Raw genomic sequence first — 21,370 nt, 5'->3', positions numbered from 1 at the left:
ACAAGAAATGGTAAATGTAATCCATTAATTTGGATTAAAAAAGAAGAATGTCTCAGAACTTGTGGCTTTATTCTGAATTGAGTTAAATGTAAAATTATGGATAAATTAGAAAATTATACACCATTTTCTAAAGATTCATATTGCTTAATTAGTGTCTGTGAAAATGGATGCCTTTAGTGGGAATAAGTAAGTGCTGTAATAGATTACAGTACATAATTTTTGTCAGATATCATATAGCACAACTGCAGTAATTAATGTTTTATGCCATGTTGAGTGCAGAAAATGATCCTGTAAACGTTGCGTTCTATGATACTTCTTCTCATTCTGGTGCATATCATCAAATATATGAATATGCATGGATAAAATCTGGGTTTTATAAACTTTACTGACAATATAGCTAACCCTTTCAAAAAAACAAAAAAAGATAAACTCAAAAATGCATAACTGTCAAGGTCAAAGCCAAGCTGCTTTTAATAAAACAATAAAAAATCACATCTGATTTAAAGATAAAAGGTTTCACCTCTTGTCTGTTTGCAACGTTTCTTTCATTTGCTGCCTTCCCACCATGACACTCCTGTACAGCGTCTCAGAATATTCCATTAAAACACAGACAGTTTTACATAAAAATTATTGCTGAAAAGACTTTGATTTCCATTTGTGCTTGCGGTGCAGAGATGCAGAAATTCCTCCACACACAGTATGAAAAAGAGCCGGTACCGACTCGTTAAAAGCCTGATATTTTTGTGTCTCTCCTCACGGTTTCGGCTTAGTGCTGCATGCGCTTTACCATAAAGAGGGTAGTTTTCCATTGATGAGCCGGCACAGGCAGCTTCAGCACCACCAGCAGCAAATCACTACTCTGTTAAAAGGCCCTGATGCGTAGCAAACTCTCCTGCCAAGCCTCCTCGCTCCAAATCTGCCTGCTTGCAGACCCCCTGTAATTGGAGGCATTAAACTTGCTTTGGACAGGATGGCAAATGAATGCTTTGAGCTTGGAAGAAAACTGACTGGTGCATTCAGAAGGGGTACACAAGTAGATGCAGCTAAATCTGACAAATCACTGCCAATCCACCAGATCTGTGCGTGAAGTGGGGAGGAGGGGGGGGGGGGGTTACCAGTGTGTATAGTTATGCATATGAATATGCATTTGTATATGCAGTGCGCCTATGTGTCTTTTTTTCCTGTGTGCCCTGTCTTGGCTGGTGTTTGTGTGTGATTATGTACATCCAGTATAACGGCCCAGCTGCTGCTAATCTTGCAGTAATCGTGGGGATCACTCTGGTGATGTAGGGATTTGACGTGGAACCGCAAACTGTCTGGTCACTGAGGAGCAACCAGCAGCCATGAAATAAAAACTGTGTCATCCTGTCATCACATCCTCACTTTTCCCTCCACCGAGCACGCTCATTAAATTCTCTGTGAGAAACTGTCGCAGCTGATTTCTCATCGCTTAATGGTCTGTAATACGATAATGAGATATTTTCCTTTAGGTTTGCTGCCATTTTGCATCATCTTTAGGATGCCGTGGTGTAAAATATTACATATCTGGCTCGGCTGCGAACGTTTTCTCTGGTGAGCAGAGAGCCAGATGCTGGAAAAGCTTCAAATGTTTAATGGTAAACAGGATGCAACACTTCACTTTTGACATTGTGTCAATGAAAAATGCCAAGCAAACATTTAAAAATAGGCTCCCCTTGGTGTTTTTGGACTTGATTAAAAGCTGGGCTCCCTTCAAAATATGTCTTTTGCAGCTTTTCACTGGAAGACTTCCTCCTCAGCAGACTTGTATGCAGAATATTACTCTCCAAGGTCAAGCACATCTTCTTTTTTACATCAAGGAAAGAGCAGCTAAACCACCACAGAGCATTTATCTGCTGCCTATCTGCAAAGCTTTTGGCACACATGATAAATGCCACGCTTCGCAGGTCACCCGATGATGTTACATTCAGCGGCTCCGTGTCTGCATATATTGCGCGTTTCGATCTGTGTGCTTCTGAGGGCCTTTGTGTTCACCTGGTGTGTATAACATCCTGTGAGAGCGACAGAGATGATTAAGGAACATACAGAGAACACGACACCAGCAGCGCTCCCTTTGGTGGCTGATCATGCAGCCGTTGTCTGAGCAGCGAGTCAAAAATGGTTAAGTATGAACCCAGCGAGCCCCCCTCCCGATAGTTGAGCTTCCTCACAGTCAATAAAAACAGGAGGTGACAGCTCCACTCATCTGCATTCTCATCTGAGAGAGACCGTGTATGTGTCCCGTCTGACAGATTAAAGCCAAACAACACTGACATTTGGTGTGAAGCCAGATTAACTTTGCCTCCTTGAAGCCTCTCATGCAACAGAGGCTGAAATCCCCAGAATAGTCCTGTGGTCTCGCTAATTGGCGAGCTGCGTGGACCAGTCTTTGATTAATCTTAAAACTTAATGAGTCCATCCAAAGCTGCTGTGATATTCCGACTGAGGAGGTAAAACACACTCCCTTTTTTTTTCATCCTTTGGCTGGATGAGAGGAGACCTGGAACTTCAGCCTGGTGAACCCGCCGAGAAATCAAAGAGAATACCAGAGATCCGTTTAATAATTTATTTGCATATGATTATCGTAAAAATACTGAAACAGAAATGCTTATTTTTGTTCTAGTTTTCTGGCATTTTTTTTACAATCTAATACACCTTTAATTGCACAGGAAAAAGTCTGCCCTAACAGACACACATTTTCTTATTTCATTGTGACATATAGTTTCAGATATGTAATGACTGGACTGTAATTTCTCTCATTGTTTGCTCCTCAACAATAAACAAACAAGCATATAAACCAGGGTCATACTGTAGAGAGGCCAAAGTCAGGTCAGATAGTTGTAAATGCTGAGCGGATTGGTCTAATAGAAGTATAGTGTTATATACAAGCAGTCGTTTAAATAGGAACTGCATTGACAGCTGGCGTGCTGAAGAAAACACGTCAGGAGAAATGAACCAATGAGTGATTTGTCTTTACATTAATGTTTGTAGGTCAGGTCGATATTAAGGTCGCAAAGCCACCATCGGGATAGTGACCTTTTTAATTCCCACTGATCTGCAACACATTCGCCAAAGTAAAAATATACAACACGGCACTACCACGGGCGCTTTTCTTTTTTTTTTTTTTAAAAAAAAAGGCCAAAGAACAATCTGGACAAAGTCTTCTCGGTGTTTTTAAAAGGTAATAATTCTGTCTGAGCAGAACTTCTCCTGCTAATCTCACTCATTCATGTCTGTCTGGTTTGTTAATGACTGAAAAAAGCAAACAAACATTATAATAAAAAAGTTAAGCCCCGGCACTTGTAAAAAAAACACAAAAAACACCTCTTTGCGATAATAGATAATAACTTAGCATTCAAAACAATGCGTATATGAATCAAACAAGGTTAAGAAAACGTGGACATTAAAAGTCCTTACAGCAAACGCCACCGAAGCAACAGTTAATGTGGAACTTATTGGTACGTTTGCTTGTTTTTCTCATGAAGAAGTTTCCACTTTGGCATGCACATGACGTGTCCCGCACAGTGTCAGTGACGTCTCTCCTCTGGCAGAGAGACAACGTGAAGACTCGGATGCTTTGTACAGAATTGTAACACGTATGTCTCCCAGTACATGTGGAAGACAGTATTTAAGAGGAAGCGGATGAAAGTGTTTTTTTTTTTTTCTTTTTTTGTCTTGGTTCCAAAAAAATGTAAAACAGTAAAAGAATAGTTGGTTGGGTTAAAAAAAAAAAAAAAAAAAGAAGATTGATTGGATTGAAGGTCTACAGATGTGTGGCTGTCTTAAAGGAGTAAGTTTTAAGCAAACATTTGCTTGGTCTTGGCACTGTTGTATCTTTCTAGACACTGAATCCTATCATCTGTGTGAGCTCTCTCGTCCTCAGTGTGAGGAACCGGGCGAAGCGAAGAAAAAGACTGATTCCCAACCAGCAGAAAAACACATGCAGACATGCAAACACAACCTGAGAGGGGGGGCAACAGGAAGTTTGGCTTTATGTCAACAGTCACAAATCCACAAAGTGTCAAGTAATGAACACACACACTTGCGATGGGAAGTTCTCTTTTAACGGACATTAAATCCCCCAGTCGCTCACGGAAAGAAACGTCCGTAACGGTCCTCTCGCTGTAGCTGTAGCTTCCTTCTTTTTATTTTCTTCTTTTTATTTTACATTGAGCTCTTCACGTCAGAGTTTCTAGGTAGTTTTAAATCTGTATCCTCCAGGTTGGCAGCAGCTCACACTCTGATGGGGAGAGTTTGGCTCATCTGTTGCCGAATGACTTCCTGACTGCTGTCCGGACTCTTCCTGTTGTGTCCTGGCAGCGTGCCTCCCAGCCGCAGCAGGTCCCTGCAAACACAAAACCACACAGGTCAGCGGCAGGTTCACAGCCACTTTAAACAAAACATGCAGCTCATTGTTACTCCTCTAAGTGCTTCCAACCAGCGGATAAAGGTCTAATCCATCTTAGTGTTATATATCCCGCATAAACCTAAAACCTCATGGCTACAAACAATAAAATGCCAAATCTATTCATCACATTTTTAGTTTTAATAAAAGTTCGACATATTTCTCAGCTGTCTTGGAGAGAGCGCCGCAGCATCTGACTGTCCTTTGTTCCTCAGCCAGTGTCCTTGTTTTTAAGGCCCTCATAGCTGAAGATACTTTACAGATAGCAGTGCATCTCATATCCTCTCTCTCTCTCCGCTATCTGCCCTAACATCATTGAGCAGCCAATGGCAGGTGAGGAGCAGCGGCGATATGTGAGCGTTCGCACACGCAAACACCGGGGACGCTCTCTAAATCATGCTCTGACAACATGATCCTTTCTCTTTCCCTCTCCTCCTCCTCCTCCTGCTCCTTTTCTGTCTATCTCTCGCTGTTGCATACAGATGAGGCCATAAATTAATCATTGGCATGTCAGCGACACGAAGCATAACATGCATACACACACAAGCATCACACACACACACACACACACACACACCCTTCTCCTATTCGCCCATCACAGCATTGGGCGCGCCCTCCCCCGATGCATTAAAAAGCTCATTAGCAACCTAATTAAACACATTCCTCTCTTTTAGCTTCTCCTCAATCTCCCTTATTACTCACACTTCATCACCTCCTGCTTTTCCACATCAGCAGCTCTGGCTGCTGTCTGTCCTATCACCTACATTCCAGCATCCAGCCAAGTATAGGGGGAATTAAACCGAGGTCAGCCATTACATTTCCACACACAATTAGCTTCACTGAGCCCAAATCCTGGCATAGGAATTGCCCTTGGGGCTCGGTGTTAGAGTGAAACTGTAAGCCAAGGAGCTGGCACAAGACCTGGATACTGTACATATGAATTCTGTCTTTTGTGCCGGTTGGAAACAGGAAACTATTGCATAGGCAGAGCCACACACTTTGAGGATGTGCGCTTGGTTCATAACACATCCCTACAGTCTGAGGATCTTGCATCTAAACCAACAGCAATCATACTGTTGACTGAGTGCCAGGATAACAAAATTCAGAACAAACACGTCAGTAAGAATGGCTGGAATATTTGGAGTCACCGCGCTCAAAGCTGAAAAACAACTTTTCAGTGTGAGGACAGCTACCTATGAATAAGTCAACTTCTATACTTCCAAGGGAAGTGTCAGTGGAAAAGAGGCAGACGTCTGTCTGGCAGCGAAACCCTTCAGCTCAAAGAGGTATCCTCCCAAATCAACCAGAAGCATAAAACAAGCCAAATCCAACAACCATGAACCTTGTTGTGCCTGTCTTTAGGCCAGCCATAATTTTTTTACTGTGACATCTTATTCCAGCAACCCAGCGGCGCAGCTCTGCTCGTCTCTCCGCGAGCAGGAGTCTTCATCCTGCACTTCACAGGCGCCATACACAATACAGGAGGACGATTTCACACAAGGTGAGAGAGAAGGAATTGCATCACCTCTTTTTTATGTTTGCACTACTCTGCTGCTGCCGTGGAAAAACCTCAAAAGCATTATGCATATATTTTCCACAACTGTAGCTGCCAAGTCAGCCAACAGCACAACAAACTGCAACGAATACTGACTTTCTGTTTAGGCTTCCTGTGAATTTGTTAACAAATACAACAAAATGTCTACCACTGGAGTCTGCATTTAAAGCCTGGTTGCTGTTGTAACTGCTGAAGTCACACTCCATGTGATGTATGCTCCTCTAAAAAAACCAAAATGACCAGATGTTGCGAGATAATTTTGCAGTAATTTCCACATCTATTTAGTGCAATCCTCTATAGAATATAAACTCAGTCAGATTTAAAGCTGCAGCTATTTAGAAAATAAACTCAGCAACCAAGTCTGTAAATTTCCTAAATCTTGCAACAGACATGCCAAGGTGTCATCAGTGAAATTCCTAAAAAGAGCTGAGATATAACACGTTTCCAAAAGCAGAGACTTGCCATCCACCTTGCAACTTCTCCACATTCACTTCAACGTAAGAAAGGCAGTTCTGATTCAAGGCTTGTTCCTGTGTGTCAACTCACCCTGAGTAGGTGCTGGTCACCACCTTGAGGCTGGCGGCGTTGCGGAGCAGCTTGTCCAGGGTGCTGACGATGCGGGAGAACTTGGGCCTTAGGTTTCTCTCCTTCATCCAGCACTCCAGCATCAGCTGGTGCAGCACCATGGGACAGTCCATGGGCGGGGGCAGCCGGTAGTCCTGCTCTACTGCCGTCATCACCTGAGGGACAGGAAGTCATTGTTAAAAACATGGAATTAATAGAAAATATATATATATATTAGTATTGACCCAGAATATAGTCCACACAAGGGTTTAAGCAGATTTCATGTGTGTGTGTGTTAACATTTGGCTCTGACTCATTTGTATTATGTTCATTCTGTTTGGCCTTTGTTAACGCGGTGGAAAAATAATCCCCAGTTACTGTATTATGGATTACATTAGACAGTTTCTCGGCCCATGCTGTCACATATTCCAATCTTCCTTTCAGTATCTGTACGAAACCATAAAAACAATATTCTCAAGTATTCTCAAACTTGTCACTTCAAAACCGGTGTGATTGATGGGAGAGACAATAAGTGGAGGATGGAAACGTTTGCTCATTGATTTGATTTCGCCTAGCAACTGCATTTCTATCCATAAGCTCCGTATGGGTTTTAACTCCCCACAACAATAAAAAAACGCCATTTGGGAACAATAAAGCATTTCTGCTGCACTCCTCTTCTCCTGCTGCTCGTCCTTTGATTTTGATGTCGTGCTTCTCGTCGGCGAGTACCTCTGTTTATATCTTGTATTTGTTGGCTCTGTTGCTTATTGAGCGATGACTGTGGCACAAAGGCTATTGGGAACAATAGAGGGCCTCCACTTTGATGCTTTCATTACTGCATGTGGGTTTTGTTATGAAAGTTATACATACATTACTGGCATTTTTCATTCTGGCTCCTCTTTGCTTTATTGCTATCAGCGTTCCAACTCTCTTTTTGAAGCACAATACAGAGCAGCTATTCCACAGAGAATAAAGTGGAGGTGTACACATTGCTTCAGTACTTTGTTCAGGGAGGAGGAACCAAGAGATTTCTTTCTCTTTCCTGCGAGCTCACTGCTGTAGTTACGATGTCTGTGCAGTGCAGATAGCCTACAGGTAACAACATCCGTAAAAAAAACCTTTTCCTGAGTATGCCTTTGTGTGTATGTCTGTGAGTGTGTCAGGAGGGAGCTTTGCAGTATGGATTTGTAGGGGGTGGGCAGGCTAGGGCTGTAAATAAGGTGGTAAAAACTAGAACACAGGCACACAGCTGCACCAGCATCTGCTGTGAGGAGATAAAGACAGCAGAGCAGGCCCAGGTCCAACATGTCACGCTGGAAATCAAAGCCACAACGGCTCAGCTGAAACTCCCAGCTAGCCCTAAACTTAGACATAAAACTCCCCGCATGAGCATTTGGTCTATAGATATGTGTTTGTAGCATGTTTGCTCATGAGGCTGTCGGGTTAACTCACATCCTGGTTGCTCATATCCCAGTAAGGCCTCTCTCCATACGACACCACCTCCCACATGACGATGCCGTAACTCCAGACGTCACTGGCAGAGGTGAACTTCCTGAAGGCGATGGCCTCTGGCGCCGTCCACCGAATGGGAATCTTCCCTCCCTGCTCACACACACACGAACACACAAACACAAAGAGGGGGATGGTATCAACACCCTGGGAGACACTGTAGTCACATAACAACACACACTTGCAGAAGCTAATGCAAATTTCACAGACGGTCTTGCGTGCTAACGCAAATATTGGCACACATGAGCAGTCACACATGCATCCATATGCACATGTGAAACAACTGAACGAGATCAAATTAACAAGCTCAATTAAACTTGCGCAGAGTATGCAAACACAGAGCAGAGTTAGCACACAAACACACACTCACACACTCACATACACACATTACTAACCAGGGAGCTTGTGTACGTGGGGTCAGCTGAAGTGTCGTCCAGAAAACGTGACAGGCCAAAGTCAGAGACCTTGCAGACCAAGTTACTGTTGACCAGGATATTCCGGGCAGCGAGGTCTCTGTGAACATAGTTCATGTCCGACAGGTATTTCATCCCTGCAGCGATGCCACGCAGCATCCCGACCAGCTGTGTCATCGTGAAGCGCCCGTCGTTCAGCTACAAAAACACAGCCAAAGCGTGAGGGAGAGAGGATAAGAAAAGACAGTTAATGAACATAGAGGAAAACGAAGGAGTGAAAAATGATAAAGAGAATAAAAAATGTGTTGAAATATGAAGAAGTAGAAAATAGAAGCGCGTGTATGAGATAAGGGGGAGGGAGAAAGCACCAGAGACGGCCAATCAGTCACTGAGGCCACATAAACATGACATCTGTCATAATGCTTCATGGCTGTTCCTGACAGTCAGTGACAGCTGACCTTTTCATGCATGCTGTCCAATTAGCTGATTAATTAGACTCTTTACTGTTGTACTAAAGCCATTAAGGCCCAATATTGAACCCAGATGAAAACAGAGAAGGAGCTCCAACCCTCAAATCAAAAACAGACAACAGCAGTTATTTTTTTCTCTCTAAAACTAGTTGCAGGTACTGGCAGTGCACGGTTGTTAACATGACTTCCTCAGGCGAAAAGCTTTGTTTGCATTTTTTTTTTTTGTTTGTGAACATTAAAGCAAAACTGGCCCGTTGACTGAATAAGAATGGCATGTTGCTCAAAGCTCATTTTCCCATTTGAAAGCCCTCGATTTGCAGAATTTTCCCTTTTGTGTTAACATTCGAGAAGCATGAAACAAATCTGAGATTAGGGCTTTCAGGGTTTAATTTACAATTCTCTACATTTATGAAGCGTGCCACAGTAGGATAAACTCTAGATCGTAATAAATCAGCACTCCAACCTGTGAGGGCATGTGAAACCTGAGGTGTGTGAATTAAACTAATCAATGCCAAGTCAATACACAATTAAGGGCTGGAAAAAAATGTGGAAAATTTCTGCAAAGCTGAGACTACAGTGAGCTTCTATTTCTTGACCTGAATACTTAATTCAAGTAGGATTTGGAAGAGAAAAAAAAAACAGTTTTCAACATAATCAATCCCTTCTTTGACTCCACAAAAAGAAAGCAAAGAATTCAAGACGTGACATGACAAAACCATAAACATTCGGCTTTGTAGTCTGCACACTCCAATGAAGTCTGACAGCAAAATAAGCCGGGATAGATGGATGTATAAACAACCATGATTCATAGCAGGCCTTCAGAGCCATGGTGGTGTGTACGCATGAGTGTGTATCTGTTATGTTTCTACATGTGCATATGTCGTGTGTGTGTGTAAGTGTGTCCGTGTCTCCGGGGAGCTGAAGTACGAGCTCTCCTGTGTGTGTGACACACATGAACAGTTTGTGTGAGTCTCTAAAGTCTCCTCATTAGACCAGAACTCCGATTCCCTGTGAGTCACAGGCAGCGTGTCAGTGGCGGGAGCGGGGGTGAGTGCAGCACAGTACTGGACAGGCCGTGGAGTTGTTTGTAGGACAGCTGACTGAGAGGAGTGAGTGAGAAGGAGGGAAGAGGCTCAGACTGGACACTCAAATGTAGGTCTGCAACAAATGATTGTTTTCATTATCATTTGATCTACTGATTATTTTCTAAATTAATTGTTTAAAAAATGTCAGCAAATAGAGAAAAATGCGGACTGAGAAAATATTCACTTTTGAGAAGCAGGAACCAGTCAGTTTTCCATATTTTTTGCTTAAAAACTACTCAAACAATCAATCGTCTATCAAAAATGCTGATGATGAATTTTACTGTAATCAACAAATTGTTTCAGCTGAAATTGTTATCATTACCAATTAATCAGTTGATTGTTTTTTCAATGAATTGATAAATTATTTGGTCAATAAAATGGCAGAAAGTAGTAGAAATGACCCACAAATTCCCAGTGCTCAAGGTGACGTCTTATTTTGCTGGAACAAAACCCAAAGATATTCAATCTTCAAAGCTGACTAAAGCAGCAAATTGGTAAGCCATCGAGATCCCCTCCAGTTTTAAAACATTTAAAAATACTCTGCTTGTAGTAATTAATTGTGTCTGATATGGTTTTTCCACAAAAAATGCTCAATATTTTGTTAAAATCCTTAAAATTCCATCTACTCATTTTAACTCTACTCTACTCCTTTTAAAAATCCAGACTCTATGAATATGTAATCATTTTAAGTTTCAAAAGTTTAACCACTGAACAAACATGTGTGCACTGGAGGCTTCAAGTTTCCACATCGCACTTTCTGCAAATTGCATACTAGACCACGATTGGCTATAAACTAGTTGTGATGTCAGAAATCCTGCTCGTAGGTACACGCCTTAAACTCTGATTTTCCGTGAGAACAGAGAAACTTTCCACTTTCAGCAGATGAATGTGAAAACAGACTTCTAGTATCAAACTCTGCACATACATCATTCTGCACTGTGAAGCCTAAAAATTCAAGTCAAGTAACTATAAGCAAAACACATTTTTGAGTGGAGGGGGACTTTAATAAATTACTTAAATAATCAAACATTTGCCAAAATGTGTCTGCAGCCACAAGAATCAACAGCTGTCAAGTACCAAAAGTTAAAACTGAATGTCTGGTCAGATTTGTAGTTTTGTTTACTTATAATTTAATCGTATATTCACTGATTTGCTTTTTTGTAATGACTGAAATGTGTTGGTAGCACTGAGTTCTGATTTCGAGAATCAGGCTCATAATCTCTTGTGTTCTTTCTTTATTTTATTTAGCCACACTTGTAAAACTACTTGTGTTTTGACAACATTTAACATTTGAGAAGTTTGTTAAATAGCAATAGTATTGAAAATTTCAAACAATACCCAGCCCTACAAAATGATCAAAGGTCCAATCATTTTTATAAAATTTCTCGGTAATTTTTTCCTTAATGTGTACCAACAGACAGGAAACATGGTCACTCACTAAAGCAAAGAGATATTAGGACAAGATGATCATTGTCAAGGCTCATCAGTTTTATTGAAAACACTACCCAAAATTCCTCATCATCTCTGGTAACAATCAGCTGTACTGTCACTGAAACAACAACTGTGTTTAAAAGACTAGTGCAGTGCCTGTTCAAAAGGTGCCTGTTCAAAACGGGGTGATTGCTTATTATTTCTCGAGAACTATATATATATGTATATGTATATATATATAAATGTGACAAATGTATCAATTACAATGATAAGGATTTAATAAATTAGATGGTTTTAATCCAGACAGACACTTAACCAGTGAGACTAAACAGAGGTTGAACCATAGAAACAGTTTACGGCCTTCCATTGGTTGATTCTGCTGCCAATCAAACGTATCTGCGTATCTGGGTAGTTTTACTGTCTCCGGCTCCTGTGTGTGCTCATTCTTCCCTCTCCGGCAGTTTAACTGAGTGGGGCTCATGCCTTTGTCCTGCTCACCCTCTCTCTCTCTTTTTCTCATCTTTTTTAAAATGAGTCGGGAAACCCACAACAAATCCTAACTTTTAACGTCATCAAACAAAGAGAGATGGTGTCCCCTCATATCTCTCATGGCAGGGTTGTACAGCTCTGATCATGACATGCAGTCGCAGAGCCCAGAGGCCCCGCCCAGCTGCTGCAGAGCAGAGTCTGATTGCTTTTTTATTCAGAGTTAAACTTTATTAATATTAATCATGCCGCATTTCCAAATTGCCCCCAAAGTCGACACTGCACTCCCTTTGTTCCCCAGCAATGCACCCGCCAAGTGTGGAGTTGATTGGATGAACAGTTCAAGACACAGGTGAAGGACATACAGACAGAGATTCCTTCCTTTAGTAGATAGATATGGCTGGCAATTTTTTCTATTTTTGTTTTTGTCAACAAATCTCATGTCAGAGCCAAACCAACAATGAATGTGCATAAATTTACTTTGTGCTACATTGTATATCACTTAAATAACTTTGGTGTAAAGTCCAGACGTTGTGATATGTAACACAACAAGATGGAAGAGCGTTCCCATGCATGCACAATGGCGTCTGCCTTACACAGAACTACTCTCCAGAGACTGAAAACATGATCGCTGTTATAAGTCTTTGAAGCCGTTTCTAAACAAACATGCCCACACACACACACAATACGTGTAAGTAGGATGAGTTCATTGTTGGTTTGGCTTTGCACATGATATTTGTTGACAATAATGAAAACATAGAAAATCACCAGCCATATCCTTTAAGACCAGCAACATTGCATTGATTCAGCACAGGCATTAAAGGCATACTATGCAGGATTTGGGGGTTGGCATTTGTAAACACACAGTATTCAAAGTTGGCCCCTCCTCCCTGGCTCAACAAGCGAGAGAGAGAGAGAGCAGGGGTGGTCCAGTGAGTTAGAGAGTGAATGAAGAGATGGAGTGGCACTGGTGAAAACAAAGCCGTGAATCAGAGAAATAAAACGTTATTTTCCGATTGTTTCACGTCGGTTACGTTCTAAAGCACCAATAAACACGCCCACACCTCTGCACCATCTTGTGGGACGGTGCAGAATTAAATGAATGCAGTGCTTCATCCTGTCCGCTGTGGCCTCTCTGCTCTGCGTGTGTGTAGCTCAGCCCCGCCCTCAGGACACAGAGAGCAGAGTGGAGCAGAGGAGAGAGACAGAGACAGCGATGTAACCTGGTTGCTTCACTATGAGTCTCGACCTCACACCCTGCATGCTGTTATTGGCTGCAGGCTGCACACCCATACAGGCAGCGGGCAGGGTCTCTGCAGATAAATACAGTGCCACACACCTTCACTGGGTCATTATTTTCATTATTTTTGTATGAGTCTAAACATTGTTTTTTAGGAAAATCCTGCATAGTATACTTTTAAGTAACCTCATCCAGCCTAACAGCTACAGTAACTACACTTCTTCACAGTGTAGCCATGCAAGAAAACACATTTTATTAAATGTAATTGACATGTAATAGCCCCCACACAGCTGAGGAAGTACTGTGTGACACCTCATTTCTCATCTTGCCTTTGTTCAGCGTTTTGTGTAGGTGTTGTGTGGTGGTGGTCTAAACCGAAAACTCTGATCAGTAATGTATTCTGTAGTCATACAAAGACGCTCTAATACACTGAAGCAAACCTATCCAAAGGTCTGGTGTGTGACAGTTTTCCACTAGGAGTTTGTACATTTGAAAACCTGTCAGCATCAGTCAGTCACGTCAAGCCGAGACACTATGCCTGTCTCCAGGCGTTATATTGCACATTTAATCTCCATCACTCAGCAAGTGAGCGCCTCGGGGTGTTTTACAGAGAGTAAAACATTCCGATAACCCAGAGGTGTCGTGATCGTGAATGACTGTCAGTGTGTGTGTTCCTCTCATCTTTGATACAAACAGAAAGTAATCTTCTCTGTCAGAGGTGTTGCAGCACGCACCTCCTGCCATACTTACCCTGAGGAAGGAATCGAGTGCTCCATTCTCCATGAATTCAGTGATGATGAGGACAGGGCAACTTCGCGTCAGGACACCTTCCAGTCGGATCACGTTTGGGTGGTCAAACTGGCCCATGATTGAGGCCTCGGCAAGGAAATCCCGCCTCTGGCGCTCAGTGTAGCCGGCTTTCAGTGTCTTAATCGCCACCACCATCTCCCTGCGGCCAGGTTGCTTGAGCCGTCCGCGGCACACTTCGCCGAATTCACCTGGGGTAAGACAACAGGGTGGGGGCGAGGGGAAGGGGAGGGGGGTGAGGGTGATGGGGGAGAGGGGTTGAGTGAGCAGAGGAAAGAAGAGGAGGGGTGGAGGGAAAGAGGAGGTTGGGGAAAGTGCAGGGAGAGGGAACATTACTGGTCGGATTCGGGAGTGAGGGAGCTGATTTGAAAGAGTCGGGGTCGGCTTCAACTGTGGAGGAGGATTAGAAAAGAGGAGAGGAAAGACCGACAGGCAGGAGGTCAAGGGTCAAAGATGTTGGGGAGAGAGGGAGTGACTGGTATCGATCGAGTGAACAACCTCGGAGCAGTGGAGGGAGAGAGAGGATGGGCGAGGAACCTGGGGGTTTTGCGTTTGGTGCCTGAGTACAAATGTTTACGAGGGAGAGAGAAAGAGAAAGAAAGACAGAAAAGACAGGGAGGGAGGAAGGTTGAACGAGCAGGAGCAGACTGTCATTTGAGGTGAAGTTAGGACACAACATGCCACTGGAGAGAAAAAAAAACAGACTAGAGGGGAAGAGCTACAGAGAAGATTTTCACTTCAGTCCTTCCCACCCGCAGCTCTCAAGCACACTCTGAATCCTAACCCTTTTCTCCCAGAGAAGACTCTCTTACAGAGCAGACCTCGGGGCTTGATGGCACACTCCTGTTCAAATAAATGATTAATTAACCTGAATCCTTCTCCGTCCCCTTGGACAAAAACAACGTCTGTGTTTACCTGCACCAATGACTTCTTCTATTTTCACGCAGGAGATGTCTATTTCTTTGGCAAACTCGTGGATGGCGTCGTTGGGGTCCTCGTAGGTGAATGGGTCGATGTACACTTTGACCCCTGGAGAAACTGAGGCAGAAAGGGAAAAGTGCCTTTATAATATGGCTGAAATCAATGTCACAATATTAACAAATTTTATTGTATCAAACCTACATCATAATATGGGAAACAAATTACTATAAATGATCATAAAAAAATTACACATGAAATACTTAAAACTGATGTTCAATAAGAACAGCAGCCAGTTAGCTTAGCTTAGCATAGAGACTGGGAACAGGGGGAAACAGCTAGCCCAAAGCTCACTAATTAACAAGTTCTAGCCATACTTATACACTTATATGCAAAAACAACAATTTGTGTTTTTGCAGGGCATTATGTGCCAGTCTGTTTCTGGGCTGGAGTCTGAGCTGGTTGGCTGGTGACGGTGAAAACAAGACTACCAGTGCCTGGCAACTTCATTTTATTTAATGACTTAAATAAATGAGATACGTGATAATTAGTGAGTTTAAGAGGTGCTGGTGGGCTGATTTTTTATCTTCGGACAGAGCCAGGTTAGCTGTTGTCCAGTTTCCAGGCTTTATGCTAAGCTAACCATCTGGTGGCTATAGCTTCATATAAATATGAGAAGGGTACTGATCTTCGTGCAGCAAGAAAACAAATAAGTATATCTCCCAAAATGTTGAATTATTTCTTTAATTGCAACAGAGTTTTGTACAATTTAACATGATATGATACAATCATATCAGCCTGATGCAATTCAATAGAAAGTTGATATAGAATAATCTATATGTGTCTTCTTTTTATTTTACAACTGATATAATCTGTTTGATCTTAAATTCATCTATTTTTGAATTTCATTAGTTTACTGATCAGGGGCAATGCTCACAGAGGAATGTTACAAAGACACTCTAAACAACATATCTTATACACAACATATAAAAAAGGATTGTGTGGACAACATGGTCACGGCTTCCTCTGAGCAAACACAGAAATGGTTTCCTGCCTCAATCAGGTGATTGGATAATTGATTGAATCAGTTGGTTAACTGTACTGGCGTGACCAACAGACTGCAGAGGAGACGGTTCCCAAGGAGAACACATAAACTTACTGTATTGCTGCAGTTTCTCAGTGTACTCCAGCTCTGAGCCGCTGCGCTGCTTCCTGTAAACAAGCAGCACATAAACAAAGTCACATTCACATAATCAGTCTTGACCCTTTCAAGGTACAGCGAATCAAACTAATATCTAACGTTACTATCAGATGAATCCACATACTGCCAGGGAAAGAACACACAGAGCAGTTCTGTTTCTTTTTTCTTCCAAAGCTCCTTTTTGAAGCTTAAGAGTAAGTATACACCCTTTGAAAGCATGTAAAAATTTAATGAGCCTCTTTGTTCAGACTCTAACTAACAAAATGAAACATGTAGTTCAGGCTGTCAGTAATAAAAATCAAACACTTACTTAAGGCAGACAACAGCGATTACCACCAAGGCAACAATGACCACCAGACCTGCGGAGGCCGAGCCGATGATGAGAGGCAGCTGGTCCTGCACTGACTTCTGAGGGTCACCTGGACCAGATAACACACACAGACACAAATGAGTAAATAACAGCTGAAAAACGACTTGAGGGATTAGAGGGTAGCCTGTGCTGCATGGGTAATGGCTACCAATTAAGGCAGCCATAAAAACTATTAAGTCTGAACCCTCATCAAGAAAACTGTAGCAGCAGATCATCAAGAACAGAAGCAGAGAGGTTGTCCGTACTGTGTAGGCTGGTGCTGAAATCCATGGGGTTGCTGTAGCGTCCGTATCCAGCAACAGTGCGAGCTCGGACCTGCACCACGTAGGGTGTGGCGGCCCTCAGCCCCTCCACCCTGGCTGAGCTGCGCTGGGATGTTACAGTGTGCGACATCGCCTGGCCCTGAAATACAACAAAAGACGTTTATAAAGTAACAATTGTCAAGTTCTTCCTGATAATTTTCAGATGCCACATGTGAGGAATCCAGCTTTTTTTCTTTCTCAGTTAATATCATGATAAAAAACTAAATTGGACCACTGCTGACAATGAATAAATGACCCTTTTTTAGCCTAAAGCTGAATGTTTTGCTTGCTAGCAAGACAATGTAACTATATAGTTAAAAGTTGAATTCATAAAACGCACTTTTGCTCATTTCAATACACACAGGGGTTTTGCTGCTACAGCCTCAATTGGTCTGGTATGAGAGGTAGCTTATGGTAGCTTATGGTAGCTAACATAGGATACTGCTGAGTAACTGATATTACTGAGTCACTTTGCTGATCATATGACTCCTCTCTACTTGTGTGACTGACTACATTTTGGAATTAGCCGTTATCCGGTAATTGTCACTTGTGGTTTAACATAAGTTACACTGACTACATTTACATGCACAAAATATTCCAGTTTTTGCCCTTATTCTGAAAAAGACAATATTCCTACTAAGCTGTTTACATGGTTAATGAAAATGAATATTCCATTAATATTTCCGTTTACACGCAGAGGGTTTTCAGGGTTTCCCTCTGCTCCAGTGGGAACTGGATTCACAAGATCTCCACAGGCAGTTAAGTAAACCAGCGAGGTGGAAAACATTAGTGAGCTGCTGCCAGATATTTATAAGTGATATTGATATGAGTGATATAAATTTATAGTTACAGGCACATCCAGTACCAAGGTTATCCCATGATGTTTACTTCACTGCTGAGTGTTTTTGGTGCATCACACCGAGTCGTCACTGTCAGTCTATGGCTGCATGTCAGGATAATAACCAATCCCCTCCGTCCCCGTCATGGAGAAGGTACGCTTTGTTTTTCCAGCCCGCCCTGAACAGCTCTCTGCTCTCCTCTCATTCCTGTCCTCTGTCTGCCTTCCCACTCCAGCACAGAAGTGCTTTACACAGCCAGCCCGTCATGCATCTCTATCCCAGACTCCCCAACTAACTGTTGGCTAGTTGGTTTGTTTACAACGCACGGGGCTGATCGCAAACAGGCAAGAGGCAGTGTGTCAAAAACTGCGGTTAAAACCCCAAGTGAGACACATATTCTGAATGTGCTGTATACATGTCCAAAGAATGCTCCTAAAACCCGAATAATATTGGCTTATCCCATGTGTACTACATTCTGAATAAGGCCAATTCGGAATATCTAAATGTAATATGCTGTTTACATGATCCGTATCAAATTTGGAATATTCTTATATTCGGAATAATAGTGGAATATTATTGTGCATGTAAATGTAGTCACTGTCTAAGTATACAGCTATGTAGCTTTTCAAAAAATAAATAACACAGTAATCCTAAAACAAAGAAAAAGTTTAATTCATAAGCAATAAAACACAACTTCTTCATTTCATTAGACTCAGTTTCTTTTGATGGCTAACCTTACTTAACGTTAGCTAACTCTAGTTAACGTTAGCTAACTCTAGTTAACGTTAGCTAACTTGTAATAGCTATTGATAACCAACACAACTGAGTCAGTTTGATTTTATGATGCTTCTCGACTTGTGCAACTGCTACACTACGTTTTAGCATATAGCCATTATCCCATATTTATAGCTTGTGACAACAGTGGTTTAGGAAAGTACACACTTTTGGCCAATCATGTCCTGTTAGACTTTACTTTTACCATCAAAGGTATTAAAATGGCCATATATATCTGCAGGGCATTACTAGGAAATTTGATCAATATCAATGACTCAACACTCACACCAGTGGCTGAAACTGACCAGTACATACTCCAACAATAGAAACTTGTACATTCCCCCAATCTCCCACACAAATCATTTCAAAATTACATTTCTCAGCATCTACAAAAATGTTGCCCTCTGCACAAGGCTGGAAAAGTAGATTTTCAAATTCAATAAGGCGCACTGTCACCTCCATTAAGGCAACAGCTAAAAAGTCAGTGCTTACCCTCTCATGGTATTTAATCTCATAGTCGAGGATGACCCCGTTGGGTTTCTCAGGGGGCAGCCACGACAGGCTGAGGGTGTCTGAGGTGGAGCGCATCAGATGGACGGTCGGCACTGCTGAAGGTGCTGCGGGTGGACATCAAAGAGGAGACAAATTTACATTTTACTGTTAGGCACCAGAAAGTTACTTCACCTACGAGTGTTGGGATTGTAACTTCAAGTTCTGAGTCGCTAGGATCTTCTCTTATTCACAAACCATCACAGTAAGATAATCATTATTCAAAATTCTCCAACCGGAGTGGTTTTAGAAAAACGGTACATGTTTCACCTTCACTGTTCTGCAGTTTATTGATTTGTGAGGCCTGAAAGTGACTCAATTGACAGTCATTGTCCTGGGTCCATAAACTGCAGTAAGGTGGATTAAGTGCAGGTTAACTGGGAGAGTAATTATAGTCTATGAAAGGTGCTAAGCAGTTTGGTTGATGATGACGCTGCAAATATTAAGAGGAGATGTTCAAAGGTGACATTGTCAAGATGCCTGGTTGACAATGTGCTGAATGCTGACGGTGGAGATAAAAAGTATACTTTGCGTTTTATCTGCCTGTCTCAGAAAAGCAGAGAATTTTTTTTCCATCTGTTGCTCTCACTGAGCTTGTTCGACAATCTTTTTTGCTAGTGTTAATACCACTCTGGATACTGAGAGCTCATTAAGACACTCACTAACATTGACTGAATGTAGGATCCACTAACCAGCCTGTTTCATCGTGATGTTAAGTGGTATTGATCAGGGTAAGCTATATGAATTAACTTGGTTTGTGGACACATTCAATGTCATTGACAGATCTTCTACTGACCGGCTTGGTTAGTGGTGATGTTGACTGTGGAGTAGCTGGGTGAGGTGGGGTTCTTCCCGGAGACCCCGTTGACAGCCTGCACCTCGAAGCTGTAGCGGGTATGAGCCTGCAGATTCCTCACCACCACCTTCCTCTGCCTCAGCCCCAGCCTGCGAGGAGCGATGTCCACATTGTCGTCGCAGCGCGTGCATGGACTCCGGTCTCGCAGACATTTCTTACACACCACGTTATACACCAGGTCACTCCTCCCACCTGTGTCCTCGGGTTCCTCCCACTCCAAGGACAGCGAGGTCTCATTCACGCTGGATATAACGTTGCGAGGCGCTGAGGGGATAGCTGCACAAACACACACACGTTAAAGAAGGTGGGCAGAGTAAAGAAACATACAACATAGGCTTTAGTCATGCTCCCTATGCAGTGCTTACATTATCTTACCTCCACAATGATGACAGAGAAAAGCTTAATACCTATATAAGAAGGCAACAAGGCGTAGTACTTAATGTACAGAAATAGGCAAATATCATAATCCTCTTCTGTTTATAGAGGCCTTTTGCACAAATAAAATGCTCCACACAAATCCTCAAGATGCAGCAACGCACGTGGATACATGTAAAACACCACAATAGGGAAAAATCTTTTCATGGTGCAAATAAATAAATCAACACATTCAGAAACAGGAGGATAAATACAACTTGTCATGCACAAACAGAACACCACTCATCATCATTTAGTAATGTTCCTTAAAGAAAAGCAGAATCCTGTGCAGCTCTGCAGTGTGACCATTTCTATGCATAAACCTTCTCGGTGCTTGTGGAACTGGGCTAATCCACTCTGATAGAAAGTCATGTTCTTATATCAGTATAACCCAAGGCCACCGCGTTTCAATAAGCAGTGCTGCGTTTTGAGTGACAAGTGTTTGAAACCTGGATAAAGTACGATAACTACAGAGGGAGGCAACAAAGATTGCTTCTGCAAACGCGCTTTTCATCCTATTACAGCGAAAAAAAAAGAGAAGGGCTCTCTCTCTCTGAGCTTCCAGTGGCAGAAAGTCTAACCTGTCTCGAAGCAAGAAGAGAGAGAGAGAGAGAGCGAGAGAGAGAGAGGGAAGGGAAAGCTCTCAGGGCATCGGCTCTTCTCGGCCAAATATGCCTGTCCGCTGAATTCAGCCCCTCAGCCGGCTTGCTCTGAGCCGCAATTCCACTCGCCCTGTCCTTTCTAATTAGGCAGAATCAGTTCAGAGTGGAGGCTCTTCTAATTGGACACCCATCTAAAACACACGCTGAGCCCAAGCTGCCGGCCATTGACTGGCTGAGCCTCGCTTGTGCAACACACCGCTTCCAACACAAAGCACAGGCTGCCTGGCACAAGCTCTGACAGACCGCAGGGACAGAACTGTCAGGCCTGTGTGTGTGTGTGTATGTATGTGTGTGTGTGTGTGTTTAGTTGGAGGTGGTGCTTGTGTCCCTGCCCAGCCTGTCTGTGCGCGCTGGTCAATGTCAGAGTCCACACTGTTCCTGTGACGAGGATCTGGGGAAGACAGTCGCGGGCTGCGTGTGTCATTTAATGCGGCGAAAAGCCCCTAGGGGGTGATTTTACACAGTCAAGGCAGCACATCGCTCTCCATCAGCACAACTGCTG

At 42.6% G+C, this 21,370-nt stretch overlaps 1 protein-coding gene across 1 annotated transcript in view; it reads right to left on the bottom strand.

Annotated features, from left to right (window-relative positions):
- Positions 1-2,570: 2,570 nt before the first annotated feature.
- ephb3a (eph receptor B3a) overlaps positions 2,571-21,370 on the bottom strand; it is a 30,520-nt gene continuing 11,720 nt past the window's right edge. The window contains exons 5-15 of the mRNA XM_044368784.1: positions 19,733-20,068; positions 18,880-19,004; positions 16,718-16,874; positions 16,413-16,521; positions 16,061-16,113; positions 14,899-15,021; positions 13,927-14,174; positions 8,447-8,662; positions 7,995-8,144; positions 6,525-6,718; positions 2,571-4,363 (exon numbers count right to left, since the gene is read on the bottom strand). Of these exons, the coding sequence (XP_044224719.1) occupies positions 4,252-4,363; positions 6,525-6,718; positions 7,995-8,144; positions 8,447-8,662; positions 13,927-14,174; positions 14,899-15,021; positions 16,061-16,113; positions 16,413-16,521; positions 16,718-16,874; positions 18,880-19,004; positions 19,733-20,068 (1,823 nt within the window). The 3' untranslated portion in view covers positions 2,571-4,251. The remainder of the gene's footprint in view (positions 4,364-6,524; positions 6,719-7,994; positions 8,145-8,446; positions 8,663-13,926; positions 14,175-14,898; positions 15,022-16,060; positions 16,114-16,412; positions 16,522-16,717; positions 16,875-18,879; positions 19,005-19,732; positions 20,069-21,370) is intronic.

The sequence above is a fragment of the Thunnus albacares genome, chromosome 12 (assembly GCF_914725855.1).
Source record: "Thunnus albacares chromosome 12, fThuAlb1.1, whole genome shotgun sequence".
NCBI classification, from domain to species: Eukaryota; Metazoa; Chordata; class Actinopteri; order Scombriformes; family Scombridae; genus Thunnus; species Thunnus albacares.
The sequence above is the reverse complement of the archived record's forward strand: the minus strand, read 5'-3'. Positions and strand labels throughout refer to the sequence as shown.